This window comes from Hyperoodon ampullatus (genome assembly GCF_949752795.1).
Source record: "Hyperoodon ampullatus genome assembly, chromosome: 3".
Lineage (NCBI taxonomy): Eukaryota > Metazoa > Chordata > Mammalia > Artiodactyla > Ziphiidae > Hyperoodon > Hyperoodon ampullatus.
This window is the reverse complement of record NC_136916.1, coordinates 42,146,625-42,164,943: the sequence shown is the minus strand read 5'-3', so window position 1 is coordinate 42,164,943 and position 18,319 is coordinate 42,146,625. Positions and strand designations below refer to the sequence as shown.

The following is an 18,319-nucleotide window of genomic DNA, read 5'->3' as shown; positions in this document are numbered from 1 at the left end:
GCAACGGGAGAGGCCACAACAGGGAGAGGCCCGTGTACCGCAAAAAAAAAAAAAAAAAAAATCAAGGTGCAGAATAAAGTGCACAACAGACCACCTTTTATGTTTTAAAAACATAATTAATAATCCAAATTGGTATTTGCTTTATTTTGATAAAGAAACTTAAGGAAGATAAATATAAAACTAAGAAAAGCGGTTTACCTGTGGGCTGTGATGGCAGTGAGGATAAAGAATCATATATTTAAAAATGTAAACTAATTCAAAGTAAGAGAAAAGGAGACTGAGAGAATTTTAAGGATAAAAGGAGCCTCAGAGATAACTGAGGCTGGTGTTCTTTGGGAGGACCTACCAAGAAACGTGTCAGGGGCTGGTTAGATATGCAAATTCCCAGCCCTCCTTGTTCTGTGCGGGTGGGACCTGGGAGCCTACACGTTTACCAGCTCCCCAAGCGATTCTTCTGTACAATGTCTGAGAACACAGGTTTTGACCAATTCCTTTAGTTTACAGATGAGGAAAATGCAACACGTGTTTGAGGTCACATAGCTAATTTGTCCTCATACTGCATATTTCTCTTGAACTTGACCAAAGAGGAAACTGGAGCTCCAATTTCATGCTAAAGTAGTCACACTGCCATCTGGGTAGCAAATTATTTTTCCTTGGTAGCTAACTAAACTGCTGCATTACCTGTCCATCCCCAGGAGCATCAGGAGCTGAAGGAAATAAGACTGGGGCAGCTGTTATGGCTTCACAGTATTACAGGATGTTTCTGACTTAATACAATTAATAAAACCATTAATTTCCAATTCAAATTCTATTTAGAAGAAGGTGATATAATAAACACCAGAGACATGCTACCCTATAACACGACCAGACCCTTCCTGCAGAAAGCACACAGGAAACTAGGAGATGTGGGTCCCACACCAACAGGGAAGAAGGGCAACTGGCAGGGAAGAGAACATGCTCAAGTGTTCAAGAGCCTGGAGCACATCCTCAGTGTCTCAGAAGGGAAGCTGCTGAGCAGATAAAATCTGATGGAGGAAGAAACACCGGTTCTTGAAGAACAGTAGGATGTGGGTAAGTCAACAGAAAAAGAGGACATTTTGATGAGGAGAACTACATGAAGGAAGGCAGAAACACTCTATTAATGTGAAAGGGAGAAAACAAGCAAAAGAGGAAGTACGTAGAGGGGCATATATAAGGGATCAGTGAAACGGCTGGAGAAGCAGAACCAGAACGAAGTCATGTCTTGCAGAGCCCTGAACCTTATAAAGAACAACCTGCATCTAAAAGGCAGCATGGGGGGTGAAAACAACAACTTTCCCTTGTTGAAACCAATCCACTCCACTCAGGGAAGTTGCTAACTACTCTCTGAGCCTCAGCATCCTTATTTGTGATGGTGATGGTAGTGCTGAAAGCAAACACTGAAGGAGGCCTCTCACCAAGTACTTCACTGGTGTGATCTCACTTAAACCCGATGACCACCTGCTGATACTATTACCATCTTTTCACAGAGGAGGAAAACGAGGTACAGGGGATTTAGTAAACGTCCGAGGTTATGCGGCTGTTAAGTGGGATGCTGGGACTCAGACCCATGCAACTTGAATCCACAATCTGTACTCTTACCACTACGTTACCTCAGGAATAAAACAGGAATAAGAATACATGCGGGGGTCAGACATAATAGGTATTTTTTGGAAAAATGCTATTTTATCTGATTTGAAAGAAAAAAAAAGGTTTCTGAAATAAGGGATAATGTCACAGAACAAAAGTTTAAGGAAGATTAGACTTGTAAAAGGTGTTGGAATGGGTTGGATCATTGGTTAAAGTGGGTGACAGTCTGGCACAACCTTTCTTCTAGGAATCCACATGCAAAGATGGGCAATAATTGGACTTCTGTCTAAGGGGACTCCATACCCTCCTGGTGGCACAGCCATTCCGGGTCCATCTGGAAGCACTCAGAGCAGTGGGGCACAGAGCAGTGGTCCTCAAGCTCGAGTGTGTGCATCACCGTCACCTGGAGCATCTACTAAAACACAGATCACTGGGCTCTGCCTCTGGAATCTCTGACGTAGTAGGTCTGGGTAGGGCCCAAGAATTGGCACTTCTAATTGATCCAGGGTCTACCCTTTGAAAAACACGGCCTGAGGGTAAGTTTCACATGGGCTCCCACAGAGCAAATTTAGGTGATATTCATTACTGCATCTTTATGACAGGGGTTGGAAACAACTCAGACAACCGCTTTGGGGGAACTGATAATTATAATGTGGTGTATATTTATGAAAGAACACCATGCAGCGATCTGAGACAATAGCTTACCTATAGTAACACGCATAGATCTCAAAACCATATTGAGTGGAAAAAAACCCAGCAGAATGGCTAAGCAGGTCCTATCATCTAATTTACATTTAACGCACAAAACCATAAGAGATATTTCCAGAGGTACACATATGTCTAAAGATACGGCAGATTAGAGAGGTTTACATTAAGTATACTGCAGTGCGTGCTGAGGAGGGGAAAGGAATGAGATAGGGAATGAAGAATGAAAAGGGGAAAATATTAAGTAAAACCAAAGTGAAGCTTTGCACAGACTGGAGAAGACAGGTTGATGTGAATGGGAGAGGTGTGATTTACCCAATTTGTGTACCACTGAAGTCCTTGGGGAAAAAAAGATTTTCATAACTCCACAGTTTGTCAAGAAGTTTATAAGCAAGATCTCATCTGATGCAACTGTAACGCTGCTAAAAGCAAGTTTCACTGTTGACTCACGCAAGAGAAATTTCAAGACACACAGGGCTAAGGTGCTGCCTTTTAAGCGAAGACACACACTATTCTAGAACCTTCCAGAGAGTTTGATGGTAGAATGGTTAAGCTTTTGGTCAATGAAACTGCAGCCTTCTCTAAGTATTCAAAATAGGTATTCAAATCTTGCTTAAGAATAACAAATAAATACTACAGAAGTATGGGCAAGTCCTGAACCAGAGAGGCGAAAAGGAATCATGAGACGTGGGCTGAACTACTTACACTTGTTTCTCATAATGACCGTGGGCAGCGAAGATGTGTCATGTGCTTGAAGGCTCCCTTTGGGCTGCTGAAAGGAAAAGAAAGCCTGAGTGAACCCTGCCTTTACAATTTATCTTCTGTCAAGTTTCAAGGGGCCTAGAGCAGGAAGCCAGCTGCTCCTACTTCCCTGCTCTATTCCTGCCAATGGTCCTCAGCACCCTAGTCCTAGATAAGCCACCCACTCTGGCTCCCCTCTGAACCCGCCAAGCACTCTGATCCTGCAACTGCCGTCTCTTCTGCCTGGAATGCTCTCTTCACCTTCACAGGCATGACATTCTTCTATTTCAAGATAATCCCTCCTTGGTAGAGCCATCTGTTAGCTTCTTTCTTCTCCTCACCCGAGGCAGTGACTGGCACCCCTTAGAATCCTGCATGTGCCCCCGCCTAGTTTTTTCCTTACTTATGGTCATCGTCTGCTTGTCCATCTTCCCCACCAGAATGCTGATTCCTTAAGAGCGGCATCTGTGCCCTTTTTGTTTCTATTTCTCCAGTGACTCGCATTTATAAGGTGTTAAATAATTCTTAGGTAAAGTGCTAATTTTAAGACTTTTGTTGTAGCATGGAACAGAGACACTGTGTGAGAAATTACAGACTGAAGCAATTAGTCTGAGATAAATCATTAGTGAAAAAGGGTCCATTTAAAATGGAACTCCCCCTTTCAGGTTACATTCTTTTCTATGGGATATGCTGTATCCCTATCATTCTCCTTCTCTATAGCACATTCACAGTAACAGCAGTCTTACCAGAGATCACAAACTCAAATGCCTGTGGGGTCAGGCAGGTAACAAAGGACAGAGGCGAGTTGGAGGAGGTGGGGAGTGGCAGTCTGGGGCTTGTATATCTTGTCTAGAGGAGGCAGCAGTCACTCAGCCCCAGTGGATTATCACCCACCACCCACCTCTCCAACATTTAAGGAACTACAGGCCAGATACTGTTCTACGTGCTTAGGAGCTATTGATGGATCACTTGGCAAGTTGAGTGCTTACATTCTAGTGGGGGGAAGGTACAGATCATTAAAAGTAAATGTAATATAATAAATACAGTTGTTAAGTAGACCCTAAGAAGGTGATAAGTAGTACTATGGAAAAAAAGAAAAAGAGCAAGGTGGGAATTGGGAATGCTGGGTAAGGGGAAATACCAGGGCTGTGAGATCTTCCATTTCTTCAGGAGAAATTGGAAATCCAAACTGGTGTGAAATACGATTTTTCAATAAATACACTAACTCAAATAAAAAAAAAATTACTCCATGAGCCAAACAAAATTTATGTCCATGGACTGAATAAGATCTGGGGTACAGAGGTCTGTCATCTTTACACTAGAGTTCAGTGCTTCTCAAAGTGTGGTCCTTGGACTAGCAGCATTAGCATCATCTGGGAACTTATTAGAAAGGCAAGTTCCTGCCCCCTCCCCACCCGCCAAATTGGAAGCTCTGGGAGTGGGGCCCACTGTCATCTTATAATGCACACTCCAGTTTGAGGCCACTGCACTAGATAAATGCGTTTGGTTACTGGAAGCACACAGCATGCTGAGCATCTGTGTAGATGGAGCTGGAGAGCACTCTTCTGACAAGGAACAAAGACATTTATGAGTGACTGCAACACTGAAAACCACACAGGCCACCTAAACACCCATCTGCCCCCAGCCCCGTACTCTTTCTTTAAGGGCTCTGATATGCAGTGCCTGTTATCACACAGCTGCATACTCAGAGCACGTACCATCATACACTTCCTGCTCCTGTCATGTGATCCACACGAGCCTGTGGAGAAAAGTGCTGCCAGACAGGCCCGTTTAACGCTGACACTCCCCAGCCCATCAGCGTGTCAGAGCCCCTGATTTCCACCTGCTGCCCTCATGGTCCTGAAGAAGGAAGCCAGGCGTGTGAAAGGCAGAGGAGGTCTGCAGACACAGTTAAGAAGAAAACCACTTCAACGGCGACACAGATTAAAATCACAGAGAAATGTGCATTTAACATGGAGAAGCTCTGAAAGCATTTTACCTTCCAAAAGCCACAAATTCCCGAGTGTGTTAAGAAGAGAAAAATAATTTTTGGTTATTTTAGTCTCAAAGTAGGTACCAAATGATGAAAATAAACAAAAACTACAACCCCAAATCTCCCATCTCTGAAGATCTTATTGGTTTAGCCAGAAATGTCTTACCTTCATTTTGACCTTTGCACAGGAGGCCAGACTTTCTCTACAGCCTTTGTGGACAAAAGCACTGCAACCTGAAAAGAGAGCAAAACCCCAGGTGACATTAATACACAGCAAACAGATCCCCCAGACTGATTTTTCCACTGCCACAGCAACCGACAGACTGCCAGGTGAAGTCGCTCACAGGTCAGAATGTGACTAGCCGAAATTACAGACTGCAGCCCTCTTCTAGGAAGCAGGCATGCGATGTCATTTGGAGGAGGAGAAACAAGAGCAGATGTGATTTCTGATTAATAAAAACTAGAAATCTGAATCTTCTCGGGCAGGAAGCAGAGAGGCTACAAAACTAAAGTGAAAGCGTCTGCTGTCAATATGTAAGTCTAAGTCACAAATAATACATAAATGATATGTATTTACATATATAGACATTTACATATACGTTTAATAACACCCACAAATAATACATAAATACAGCCCCTTAACAGGGGCTGTGAAATCTGTAGGTTGTGTCAAAGGTGGAATGTGAATCTGAAAATCTACCTATTTATGTCCTTTGACTTGGAAACCTAACTACCCTGAACTTTTTGCAACACCCCGAGCGAGTCAAGAGCCGCAGAAGAAAGGTCATCAGAACCACCCTAATAAAGTACCTCTGGGAGCCCTCACTCGAGAGGAGGTAGGAGACTTCCTGAAGATGAACGGACATTTCCAGAAAGATGGAGCACAGCCCATAATCCTCCAAGGACACGAACTTATTTCAACTCTTATTTCTCACTCCTTGACCCACAAGGGCCACTTATGTAAAACCCCCCACTCTGTGCCTCACAAAGGTCATCATCAGCTGCTACTGCTGCTACGAAGTCATAAAGCAGAACTGTGCCAGGAGATCAGAGGTCAAGCATCTCTCCAGGAAAGGACTGCCTGAGAAAATCAACAGATACCACCCATCAGGCAACGCTTCACACCCTGATTCAGGAAGCACCGTAGGTCCTGCCTATGGTAACCCACGAATCATGGGCCAGGATGTTCTCCTGGTTCCTACGTACAGATTACGAGGATACTAGAATGGAGACTGCCAGAACCCCAGACCCCAGAGGCTTTTCCCCATTCCTTCCTCAATGCCTACTCGGTTCACAGGTCTCTTCCCTAACACCACCAGTCACAATGCGTTGGATAACCTTATGGTTTTCTCCTCCACTGAGTGCTCCTCTAGGGCAGGGTCCCTTCATCTACTGCCGAATCCTTAATTAGGTCTCCCTAGCATAATGCCTGGCTCATGCCACCTACTCAAACGTCTGTTTGAGATCTTACGTCTATTTTATCCAAAAGCCAAGTGCCCTGACACAACCTACGTTACAGTATGTCAAATATCTTATCAACACTAAAAGGAGTACTAGAAGAACAACCATCACACTAAACGTGATTTAGGTCCTGGCTCTCCTAATTAGTTAATGTTACTCTATGCAAGTTCCTTCTCTATAGGCCTCAGTTTCCTCAGACCTATAAAATGAAAGGAAGTACCACATCTTTCCCCAAGTTCCTTTTCTCTGTGATCCTATAAGACTCCTTAGGCTACATCTCTTGAAGAAAGAGATAATTTTCCAAGTAAATCCACTAGATTGTTCTATAAGGTTCATGTTGCAGAAGAGTTTTCAACTTAGTCATCTGAATTATCACTAGGACAGACCCATCCTTCAGGGCATGGTTAGGGAAAGTTCCAACTGGAGAAATCTTGGCTGAAGCTATTTCCATAAAAGAGGCGATAGGGAACAACTCTACTTTTGTTGACAGGATGGCCCAGAGCGGGAACTTGTCTGGAAGTGGGGTGGGGTGAAGTATTCTGGGCCTTTTACTCTCAGGCCTACCAAGCCTTCTATCTAGCTAAGCTCTTCTAGCTCCACCCCAAGTGAAATTCACTGTCTGGTCATTTTTCTGATGTTAAACCATCAGAAGAGACATCCTTTTACCAACGGCAGCATGAGAGACTCTCCGGGGAAATCAAAAACAGGGTAAATAATATCTCCTCTTACCACTTCTATTCAATATTATATTAAGAGTTCCTGGGTAGTATTATAAGGCATAAAAAAGAAAAAGATACAAAATGTAAAACAAACAAGCAAAAATTCCTGTCTTTATCCACAGACAACTTGCATTAAGTTATTTGCTAAAATTAAGAAAGAAAAAGAAAGAAACACGAGAAAAGCTACTAGAAGTAAAAATTACAGCAAAGTCATGGGACTTAAAGTTGATAACACAAAAATCAATTTTATTTTCATATACTAGCAATAAAAAAATGAAATTTAAAAATTATCATTTACCATAGCATCAGAAAGTGAAATACATGGGGGACTTCCCTGGTGGCACAATGGTTAAGACCCTGTGCTCCCCCCAATGCTCACTGCAGCACTGTTTACAAATAGCCAGGTCACGGACGCAATCTAAATGCCCATCGACAGACGAATGGATAAAGAAGATGTGGTACATATATACAATGGAATATTACTCAGCCATAAACAGGAACGAAACTGGATCATTTGTAGAGAGGTGGATGAATCTAGAGACTGTCATAAGAGTGAAGTAAGTCAGAAAGAGAAAAACAAACATCGTATATTAATGCATATATGTGGAACCTAGAAAAATGGTACAGACGAACCAGTCTGCAGGGCAGAAATAGAGATACACATGTAGAGAACAAACGCATGGACACCAAGGGGGGAAAGTGGCGGGGTGGTGGTGGTGGTGTGATGAATTCGGAGATTGGGACTAACATGTATACACTAATATGTATAAAATGGATAACTAATAAGAACCTGCTGTATAAAAAATAAATAAAATAAAATTCAAAAGAAAAAAAGACCCCTTGCTCCCAATGCAGGGGGCCTGGGTTCGATCCCTGGTCTGGGAACTAGATCCCACATGCATGCTGCAACTAAGAGTTTGCGTGCCATAACTAAGGAGCCGGTGACCTACAACTAAGGAGCCCATGAGCCGCAACTAAGGAGCCTGCCTGCTGCAACTAAGGAGGCCACGTGTTGCAACTAAGACCCCACACAACCAAGTAAATAAATAAATAAAAAGTGAAATACATGGGATACATCTAAAGATTACCTATAAGAAGTTTACACTAAACACTGCGTAACACTAAAGGGAAAAATTAAATAAGGCCTAAATAAATGGAGAGGTATATCATGTTCATGGGTAGGAAGACTCATGAATTACGAATATAGTTGGAGACACTCAAAAAATAATAGGACAGACTCAGGTACCTACCCATCCAGATTTAAACGTTGTTAACTTTTGGTTGTATTTTCCCTAGAACTCTTTTTCTTTAAGAAATACAAACTCTCCAAAAGATTTAAAACCCATTTCCCTTTCTGCTCCTCCATCTTCAGACAGAATCACTACTTTGAATCTGGTGTTATCTTTTTTCAGCACGGTTTTATACTTTTTCTATACACGTTAAGTATCCATAAACAAGAAAATGTATTGTCCTGTTATATTAAAATGATAGGTAATTTTAATAACAAATTCATGGTCATGTTGTGAGGCTTCCATGAAATATATGAATCAGAGTACAATCTGGTTAGCGCAGCCTGGTAATCTGAGTTTGACTATTTTCGGAACTGGCAGGTTGGTGGTGACCCACACTTGAGAGCATGTGTTGGTAGGTAGAGAAGCCTTTGCATCTGAGGCTAGAAGACAAGTGAGGAGTTTGGGTTAGGTTTTCATGTCTTAGTTGCAGGGACTCAGAGAGAGAAAAACATCGGAACAACGGAGACATGGGTTGTCATCTGGTCCCTGCCCAGGCTGTGAAGAAGGAGCTTCTTTCATCGGAAACTTAGGGAGCTTTGGTGCCAAGCAACACTGAGGTGTGGTACAGGGTTTTGGAGAATGCTAATCCATCCCTCCCCATCTTTACATGAAATCCAGCAACTCTCTGAAAACCCAGCAATGGCAGTAGCAAGAGTCCTTTTAGTAGCTGCAAGGACAGCAGACAACCACCAAAAGAAGCCTAAGCGTCAGGGAAGAATGGACTGGCCCATAAGGGTGACTGTAACCAATGGCTACTTTATGAGTACAATTGAGGCTACGCGTGGGTACCCCAAGAGATACCTAGGAAAGAAGTAACTTTTCAAGAGAGGTTTAAAGGCCCTGATTGTGAGTAGAAGCAAGAATAGATGCAAAGTTTTCATTTATTTGCTCAATAAGTATTGAGTGTGCACCAGTTTTGCACAGGAACTGTTCGTTCCCAGAGATACAAGAGTGAAAAAATACAGCATATAATCTGTGCCCTCATGGACACCAGTAATAGGGGCTATGAAGAAAACAGAACAAGGTATGTGATAATGAGGTTCTGAGTGAGGGAACATTACATATGGTGACCCGGGAAGGCTTCCTCAATCTGAGCTAGGATAATATACAACAAGAAGAAATCAACCATGCCAAGTTATGGAAGACAAGTATTCCACTCGAGCGAACAGCAAATGCAGAGGCCCAGGGGATATAATAAAGTTGCTATGTTCAAGGAATAGAAAGAAGATTAGTGTGGTTGAGGGTACAGGGTAAAGGGGTAAGATACAAAACAGAGGGGCATGCAGGGTCTTGCAGAGGCAGTAAGATTTAGATTTTACTAAAATTACAAGGGTTATTAATACTAACATGACCACATGTGTACTCACACATTGGAGAAGCCTAGAACGTATTACTTGTAGTATAAAGAAATATTTTTTCATATAGGGAATTGCATCTCGAAGATAAAGGATTTTCTCTCATTACTACACAGCTGAAAGAGGTCATAGAATTTGGGGGTTAGGATTATGAGGCTTAAGAGTCAGAGAGTTTGGGGATAAATCTGAGCTTTACTCTTACTAACCATAGGAATTTTTAGGGCCTCAATTTTATCATCGAAAATTGAAGACCATAAACGCAATTCTTTTTTTTTCTTTACCTCAGAGTTGTTGTGTGGAACAGTTAATCACATGTAAACACTCTGTAAACAGTTAATTCCCTTAAAAAGATATAAATTGTTGGGCTTCCCTGGTGGCGCAGTGGTTGAGAGTCCGCCTGCCGATGCAGGGGACGCGGGTTCGTGCCCTGGTCCGGGAGGATCCCACATGCCGCGGAGCGGCTAGGCCCGTGAGCCATGGCCACTGAGCCTGTGCGTCCGGAGCCTGAACTCCGCAAGGGGAGAGGCCACAACAGTGAGAGGCCCGCGTAACGCAAAAAAAAAAAAAAAAAAAAAAAAAAAGATATAAATTGTTATATCTCATGAACATATTTATAGGACAGAAGGTTTGGCATTAATTCTGATGCAATATATTACATGTTTCTGCTACAGTAACCACTTATAGTCAATTTTTAGTATCCTTGTTAATTGAGAAAATTATTCAGGTAATGCAAACTTTGTTTTATTTCCCTCTGAAATAGATTACATTTTATAGGATGTTGGCTTTATAATTATGTTTAGCCTGAGTTCTTATATAATTTGCAGGCCTCTGGAAATGAACATTCCCGAAACTGAACTCAGTATCCGTCCACCAGTCTTACTCTCTCATATATTCTTCTGTTGGCATGAAACCGTGCACCCATCACCCAAAGGAGAAATACTTCAACTCCTTCCCCTTTATCCGTACTCCCAATCAATCGCCAACACCTCTCACTTGTAACTTAGACATGTCACCTATATTTAGACCCTTCCCTCCCATTTCCATAGACTTATCTTCCTTGGGAACCTCATCGTCCAGATAGAGGACTAACAGTTGTTATCATTTTTTTCTTTTTTTTAACACCTTTATTGGAGTATAATTGTTTTACAGTGTTGTGTTAGTTTCTGCTGTGTAACAAAGTGAATCAGCTATGTGCCAGGCACTGTTCTAAGTCCTCTACAAGCTTCAGATTGCCCCATGAAGAAGGTACTAGTTATCTGCAATTTATAAATGGGGAAACCTAGGTGTGGAGTATTGAAGCATCTTTTACAAGGTCATGAAGCTGCCAAATGGCAGAGTCAAGATTAGAACCCCAGTGAGTCTGAATCTAGGGGCTAAGCACTTAAGAACTCCTCTGTGCTGGGCAACATGTCACCGTGTTCTCACTCCAGACTTCCCCCACATTACTGCCATAAAATCTTCCTCCAAAACAAATCTGATCTTGTCATTTCTCTCCTTTTAATAACATCCTGTTAGCTCACCACTGCCTTCAGGAGAAAGTAACATGAAAAATAAGGTTCTTTACCACTCAGCCCAAATTACCTTTCCCACCTTATGGTCTGACCCTATAATCAATCTACCATCCTGTAGTCCTGGCACCCTGAGATGTTCACAGCATCATTTCCAGGTCTCCCTCTCTCTGCAAAAGCTATTTTCCTACTTGAAAAGACACTCCTCCATTTCTCTGCACGTAGCAGTCTGACTTCAAGAAGAAGATCATATGGCATTGGCACTGAATCTCAGTTTCATCATTATAAAATGGGCGTCATAATTACACTCTTCCTCAACTCACAAGAGAACTATAAGGACAAAATGATATATTATGTAAAAAACTTTGTAAGAGTAAACTACGTGATTGGGTATAAGCAAAACTATTCAACTGTAAGGTTTTACAGTTTTTCCCATCCCCTCCAACCAGCCTTGGAAGGAGAAAGAATTCTTAACCTTCCTTTTCTTGGAGTGACTGGGCCAAAATGGGAAGTAAAAAGGAGGTACTCAACTGGTCTAAATGTCATAGCTCTGAGGGGTTGTACTGAAAAAAGGTGGGATTACTGTGAACCACTATTTGTGTGTGCAGATGGATAACAGTAAGATAGAGGAGGAGGAAAGATGAATTTACGATGGTTTCAATGGGTTTTACATACTCCCCCTTTCATGTTTTCTGAAGAAAGATTCAAATAGTTCTTTAAATGGTTTTGGGATTCTCCACTGAGGTTTCTCTGAAAGCAAAGCTGTCAATATAGGATCATTGTGCACATGGGATTTACACAGCTTCCCCTCGTGGTTACCAGTTCCCCTTTGATTCTACCATGAAGACAAATGCGCTCTTTTCTGTGCTACCACTGAACTTTGTTCTGGTATAACTTGCTGTACCATAATGACCTGTTAACATGACTGTCACACACAAATACACGCACACACGCAATGTCAATCATGGGTGTCTCAATGACTAGGATCACATACTATTCATCTCTGTATTCCTAATATCTACCATGGTTCCTAGCCCTGGTTGCCTGAAGAGATGGAAATCTCAAAACAAGAAAAGGGTACAATTCAGTTTTTCTAATTCTAAATCCTTTTATTAAAAATTTCCATACAGAGGTCTTTTCATACTCTTGTAGTTTTTTTTTTTTTTTTTTAGTTCTAACATTTCTCAGAAGCAGTGCTTTACAAAAAAAAGAGAAGCACATGATTTAACCAGGAGACGAGAGGTCTGAGGTCTAGAACCCCATCTGCCATCAATCAGCAAGGTGACCGAGACAGGTCAGTTCATGCTCCTGACCTTCAATCCCTCACTAGCAATTGAGGATAGTCTTTACGGATGTTTAAGCTCTAGAATTCAATGATCCCTTAATAATACTTGGCTCCACGTGCCTCTGGGTGTGGGGGCATAAAAGAAACAGGAATTCCCAGGAGTGAGCAGTTTCCACTTTGGCTTTCTGTTTTCCTTGGATCACTACTGTCCCTTCACCCTCTCGCCATGGGAAAGCTCTGTTCTTCATACCTGATCAGGTGTCTCAGAAACAGACAAAGGCCAGAGAGGATGGAAAATGATTCGCAAAGAAGCCAAAAGGGGAATTCTGTAACTGTGTATTTTTCCATTCCGTTTTAATCTAAAACCACTTACAAGTGGCAACTCCCAACCCGAGGCAGGTGCCGTGGGGTAGCTCATTACACCCTCGGGACTCCGTGTAAATCTTTTTTTCTGAGAACAGCTATCGTCTTCCAAGGAAAAGCTTTTAGCATAATGTCAAGCTGAATAGAACACTGCTTTCCTAAGAATTTTTTTTTTTTTTTTTGCGGTATGTGGGCCTCTCACTGTTGTGGCCTCTCCCGTTGCGAAGCACAGGCTCTGGACGCGCAGGCTCAGCAGCCATGGCTCACGGGCCCAGCCGCTCCGTGGCATGTGGGATCTTCCCAGACCGGGGCACGAACCCATGTCCCCTGCATCGGCAGGCGGACTCCCAACCACTGCGTCACCAGGGAAGCCCCTTAAGAATATTTTTAAGAAAAAGAACAAGAGAAAGGTATTCTTTCACAACTGCAAACACAGCCTCTTGCTTCCTCCACCTCAGGCCCCCTGGAAAGAACAGCATGTGAGCCATAGGAGGCTGAGGCAGTGCCATGAGATCACCTCACCTCCTGAGACACAGGAAGGTTACACTCTGCTCCTTCAGGTTACAATAAACGCAGGGTGGAGGTGTCTATGAGGGCAAAAGCAGCAGATGCAGCCCCCTTCCATCCACCTTTGTTGTTTCTTGGCGTCTCACCAGTCAGTGAGTCGGTCAGCCACTCTTCACCTGGAGAATGAGAGTTTCTAACAAGAGAATGACATTTGCCGTCAGAAAATTCCCACAAATTAGCTCCCCTCTCAGGTCGTTCTTGAGGATGGTCAACACAATACTGCTACAGGGTCTGTATGGATAGATATCCAAAGGGGAAAAGAATGAGCAAAAAATGCTCCTGAGAAAAAAATGAAGCATCCATCACAGAGATGTAGTTCCCCAAACTAAAAAGGAACTCAACTTTCCCTGGACTGAAATGGTTACTGAAATTGTGAAGGACCTCGCTGGTGGTCCAGGGGTTAAGACTCCATGCTTCCACTGCAGGGGGCGCAGGTTTGATCCCTGTTCGGAGAACTAGAATCCTGCATGCCGCAGAGCGTGGCCAAAAAAACAAACCAAAATTTTAAAAAGATTAAAAAAAAAAAAACAGAAAATGTGAGGTGATGGGGGAAATGTGGAGAAAATAGAAAATTTAACAAAATGATGATGGTCTTTAATAAGCTGTGTGTTTGCACTGTGTGCATTTCTGGGGAATTTCCCAGTGAGAGCAGACCCTAAGGAGGGGGACATTCTGGAACTGTGGGGTGGAGACCTGGGGTCTCCTCCTTGAGTAATCACTTACCATGGGGCCTCAGGCTGGTTATTTACCCTTAGTGAAGCTTACCTTGGCCACGTGCAAACTGGAGATAATGACAAGTACATGGAGGCCCATGACAGCAAAGGCAGCACTTGTGCCAAAAGCAGGAAGCAGGCCTGAGTTGGAGAATGGCTGAGCCTTGGTAAAGGTAGAACTACTCTCCCTTCTAGGGTTTTCATCCACCTCCACTAGGGTTTAAGGAAACAATGCTCCCCACTCCAAGGCTTTTTTTTCTTTCTGAATTGTTCTCTAGTTCTGCGTAAATTCAGTATCTTTTCTCAGTTCAAATCCAAAAAGCACACACGTGCATACACACACACACAAACATACACCATTCCTGAAGAGTGCACAAACTAAAGAAAATATGACTTCTCAACTCTTTACTTGGAAGTTGCATATTCAAAGGCTCTGCTAATCAAAGTACCTCTTGACATACAACGTGTGAAAGGATTTAACTAGGCTAAGTGCAATTATGCCAGAACACCATTAACCAATGGAGAGTAGTCTCAGAAAGCACTAGAATCCACATCCTGGATGGATCTTGCCCACCAAACCTACCCCCAGACCTGCTCATCCGTTGCCTTCTATTCCAACCTGTTGGAGCCTGTATCCCATCTTCCTGGATTCTATTCACTCCTCACTTACTCTCTGCTCTGCAAACTTCAAAAGTCCAGGGTTCCTTTGACCTCTGGAATCCTACCGGTTAAGAAGGGCCTGGACTTTCTAATTCCTCAACGCCTCATCCACTGAGAGTCTCTGATGCTAGGATGAGCCGTTTATCCTTTGGTAACAGCTCCCTTTTATCATGTTTCTTCCATTATGGCATCAATGACGATCTCTCAGAGAAATTCCCTTTTCACTGTCCCACTGAAAAGGGCAGAAAGTCACTCTGCTCTTGGTGACCTGCCAGCATTTTGGCGCTGAGGGCTCAGATCTCCAAGTGTACACTGCGCCTTCTCTCTTGGGACCATTGTGAGAAGGTACCCGTCCTCAATTCTCGGGAGAACGATAAAGCATACGCCAGGCAAATCTGGGTACTACTGAACCGGAAATATATTTATCAAGAAGGTAAGGCTAAATGTTTCCAGGAAAATATCTTTTTTAAAAAATGTTTTTGAAAAATAAATCAAACCAAATGAATCCTTCCAGGAGACTCTCTGGAGCCCAGACCCTAGGAAGGACTAAAAGTAATCAATAAACTGTTCTGAACAATCCCCTGGTCAGACTTTAGGCCAGACCACTAGGGAATCAGTCTCCAGCAGGGGCTTTCTCCCAGGGCCCCGTAGCCATGCTCTTATCTCCTGGGGTTCTAAAATAAAACTGAAGTGATAATCCTGCACAGTGGAAAGAAAGTCTTTCAGTGAACAAAACCTCCTTATGAGGGGTGAGTGGCAGTCACTGGGTCGGAAACTAGCCAAATCACAGCTAAATACAACTGCAAACTGAAGCTGGCCTGGTCCCTGGGAGGGAAGAAGTGGGTAAGACAATTGAAGTTCACCTGCAGGGAATCTTGGAGGCAGGAGAGTCTTGAGCTGCTGGCTCATTTGCTATTTTCTTATCCTAAAACAATGCGTCATATTTTGCAGTTCGAAGAAAGTTAAGTGGTTTCATTTCTGATTTATAGGCATGTATAATTGCATTTTGGAGGGTAGGTGATGTTCATGTTGTGTGTTTTTTTATTTTTATTTATTTATTTATTTATTTATTTATTTTTAAGAAACACAGCAATGGCCTGGGTTCAGGTATGTATTGAAACCTGCTAAACAAATTTTTGATTCTGCAGCCCGTCTGGGACTATGTTCCCAGCACTGAGGGCCAAGACATGCAATCTCAGCTATGTGCTGGGATCTGAGAGGTCTGGAGGTTCTGAACCTTCCCTCCCTCTTTCCTTCCTGCCACAGTGTTTGAAACATCCACCATGAAAATGCTTCCTTTGGGTTAGGAGAGGAAAATAAAATTCACCGTGAGCAAGAAGAGGGTAATACATTCATTTATGGTCAATTTAGTGTGAGTTGCTTTAACAACTAAACTAGCTTGCAATAGCGTGAGGACACAGAACAGGGAGGAGAGGAAGTTCTGGATCACAGAGGAGCCTGAATAGTGCTGCTGAATACTTGTTCTGATGATTCCGTTAGCACATTTCTTGTGTGTATGGACCCAGGAATCAGAAAAAGAAAATCAGAAATCAGGCACCACCACTGACTGTGGTATTTAACCTCCCTGAGCCCCACTTACCTCATTTGTAAAAACGGAGAGTCCTGAATTCAGCCCCATTATGAAAGATACCAATCAGCTACATAACCGATAACACATAAGACTTTCAGAGTATGTGCAAAATAGGTTGGAACTCTTCTTGTATACTTAGCAGTAAAGGATAGTAACATGGGAAGGGCACTAGCCTTTTCACTTTTTAGCTAAATGACCTTAGATTAGTCCCAGGACTGGCTACTCAATGTGAGGGCCCAATGCAAAATGAAAATGCAAAGCCTCCTTCAAAACTTTTCAAGATTTTCAAGTTGGTGACAGAAGAACATTAAACGAAGTTCAAGGCCCTTCTAAGCATGGGACCTGTGCAACTGTACAGTTGACACACCTATAATGACATCCCTCATTAGTCTTTTCTCCTCAGGATTCAGCTCAACGATTGTCACTTGCAAGTCAATTATGCCAAAAAGAAAATGAACAGCATTCATTTCACCACTTTCTGGGTCCTCTCCATGCCTGTCCATCTTGAGATGAACAACTGCTGACATGTTGGCACACGTTTAAGACAGAACACTGTAATGATGCATGAGAAGGAGGTAGAAGATAGGTGGGCCCCAGGCTGAGCAGCTGCAACCGGTCCCCTGTTGACACTTCGAGATAAGATACTAGCAGGAGCATCACGTCTTGATTGGGTGAAAGACAAATCGACCACATTTTTTTCATTCTTGTGGTCAAGGGGATTTCCCAGCCTGCACATGCACAGAGAAGGTCCTCAGTCTAGCGAAGGGGTCAAAGGGAGAAAGAAACACCAGTCCACAACATCTCCTGTCAAACCCCCCAGAAACCTTCATGCTGGAATCCATCTTGGCTGAGAGATGTGTATGCCACCAGGAAGGACCCCGAGTCGGGCCAAATATGGGCACAAGCAAGATGGTTGGCCAGAGACAAACCCAGAAGACTGCCCCCATATAAGCTATCTAAGCCACCATTATTGGGAGCAACTCACTCCTCGAGTTTGCCCGTGTGGTTTGCTTCTAATAAGTGCTTTATCTGTTTCACAATCTTGGTCTCTTTACTGAATTATTTCTTCAAAGATGACAAGAACCAAGGTCCTGCTTCCAGCCACCTCACCACCACCACCCAGAACCACCACACCAGAATCAAGAGTATACATTTATTATTACCAATCTTAGACCATAAGCAGAAAACAGCCTTCTTTGATTCATATGAAGGTGTGCTAAGAGATATTTTTTCTCTTTTTTTTAAGTGAACTATTTTGGAGTGCCAAATTATTTAGGGGCTTTTACTATGTTTCAAGTCCTCTCCTTATAGTAAGAATGATCTCTGTGGTTATAATATCAACAAAAGCACCATTGTCAGCATAAATAAAAATGCAAAAGCAGAGGCAGCTCCATGTCATAATTACACATTGGGTACCACTCAGCTCCTATTCGGAAACTGAGCCTGCACAATGAAGACATACATAGATCTACTTTCTTAAATAAATTACTGTTCTATGAAGGTTGCCCTGGAAGGATTACTGTCTCTAACTTCCAAGAACTTCTCATTTGCAAGGGAAGGACTTGGCAACGATTACAGAAATTGCTCTCAAAAGCATAAAACACATAAGAGAATTTTTAGAAAATCCCATATCATTCATTAAAGCATTTTAAGGCCTTATTAATTCAGATGGGATAATCGGTTGTTGATTAGCCGGATAGTTAAGTATTCATTGTCATATGCTGATGAACTGTGAGAAATTACATTTCCTATCCACCA

The 18,319-nt window shown here is 42.7% G+C and overlaps 1 protein-coding gene across 1 annotated transcript in view; it reads right to left on the bottom strand.

Annotated features, from left to right (window-relative positions):
• AKAP13 (A-kinase anchoring protein 13) overlaps positions 1 to 5,939 on the bottom strand; it is a gene marked incomplete at its 5' end in the record, with an annotated part of 29,355 nt that extends 23,416 nt beyond the window's left edge. The window contains 3 exons of the mRNA XM_079699073.1: positions 3,019 to 3,082; positions 5,214 to 5,281; positions 5,858 to 5,939. Coding sequence (XP_079555199.1) covers positions 3,019 to 3,082; positions 5,214 to 5,281; positions 5,858 to 5,939 — 214 coding nt within the window. The remainder of the gene's footprint in view (positions 1 to 3,018; positions 3,083 to 5,213; positions 5,282 to 5,857) is intronic.
• Between the last annotated feature and the right edge of the window lie 12,380 nt (positions 5,940 to 18,319).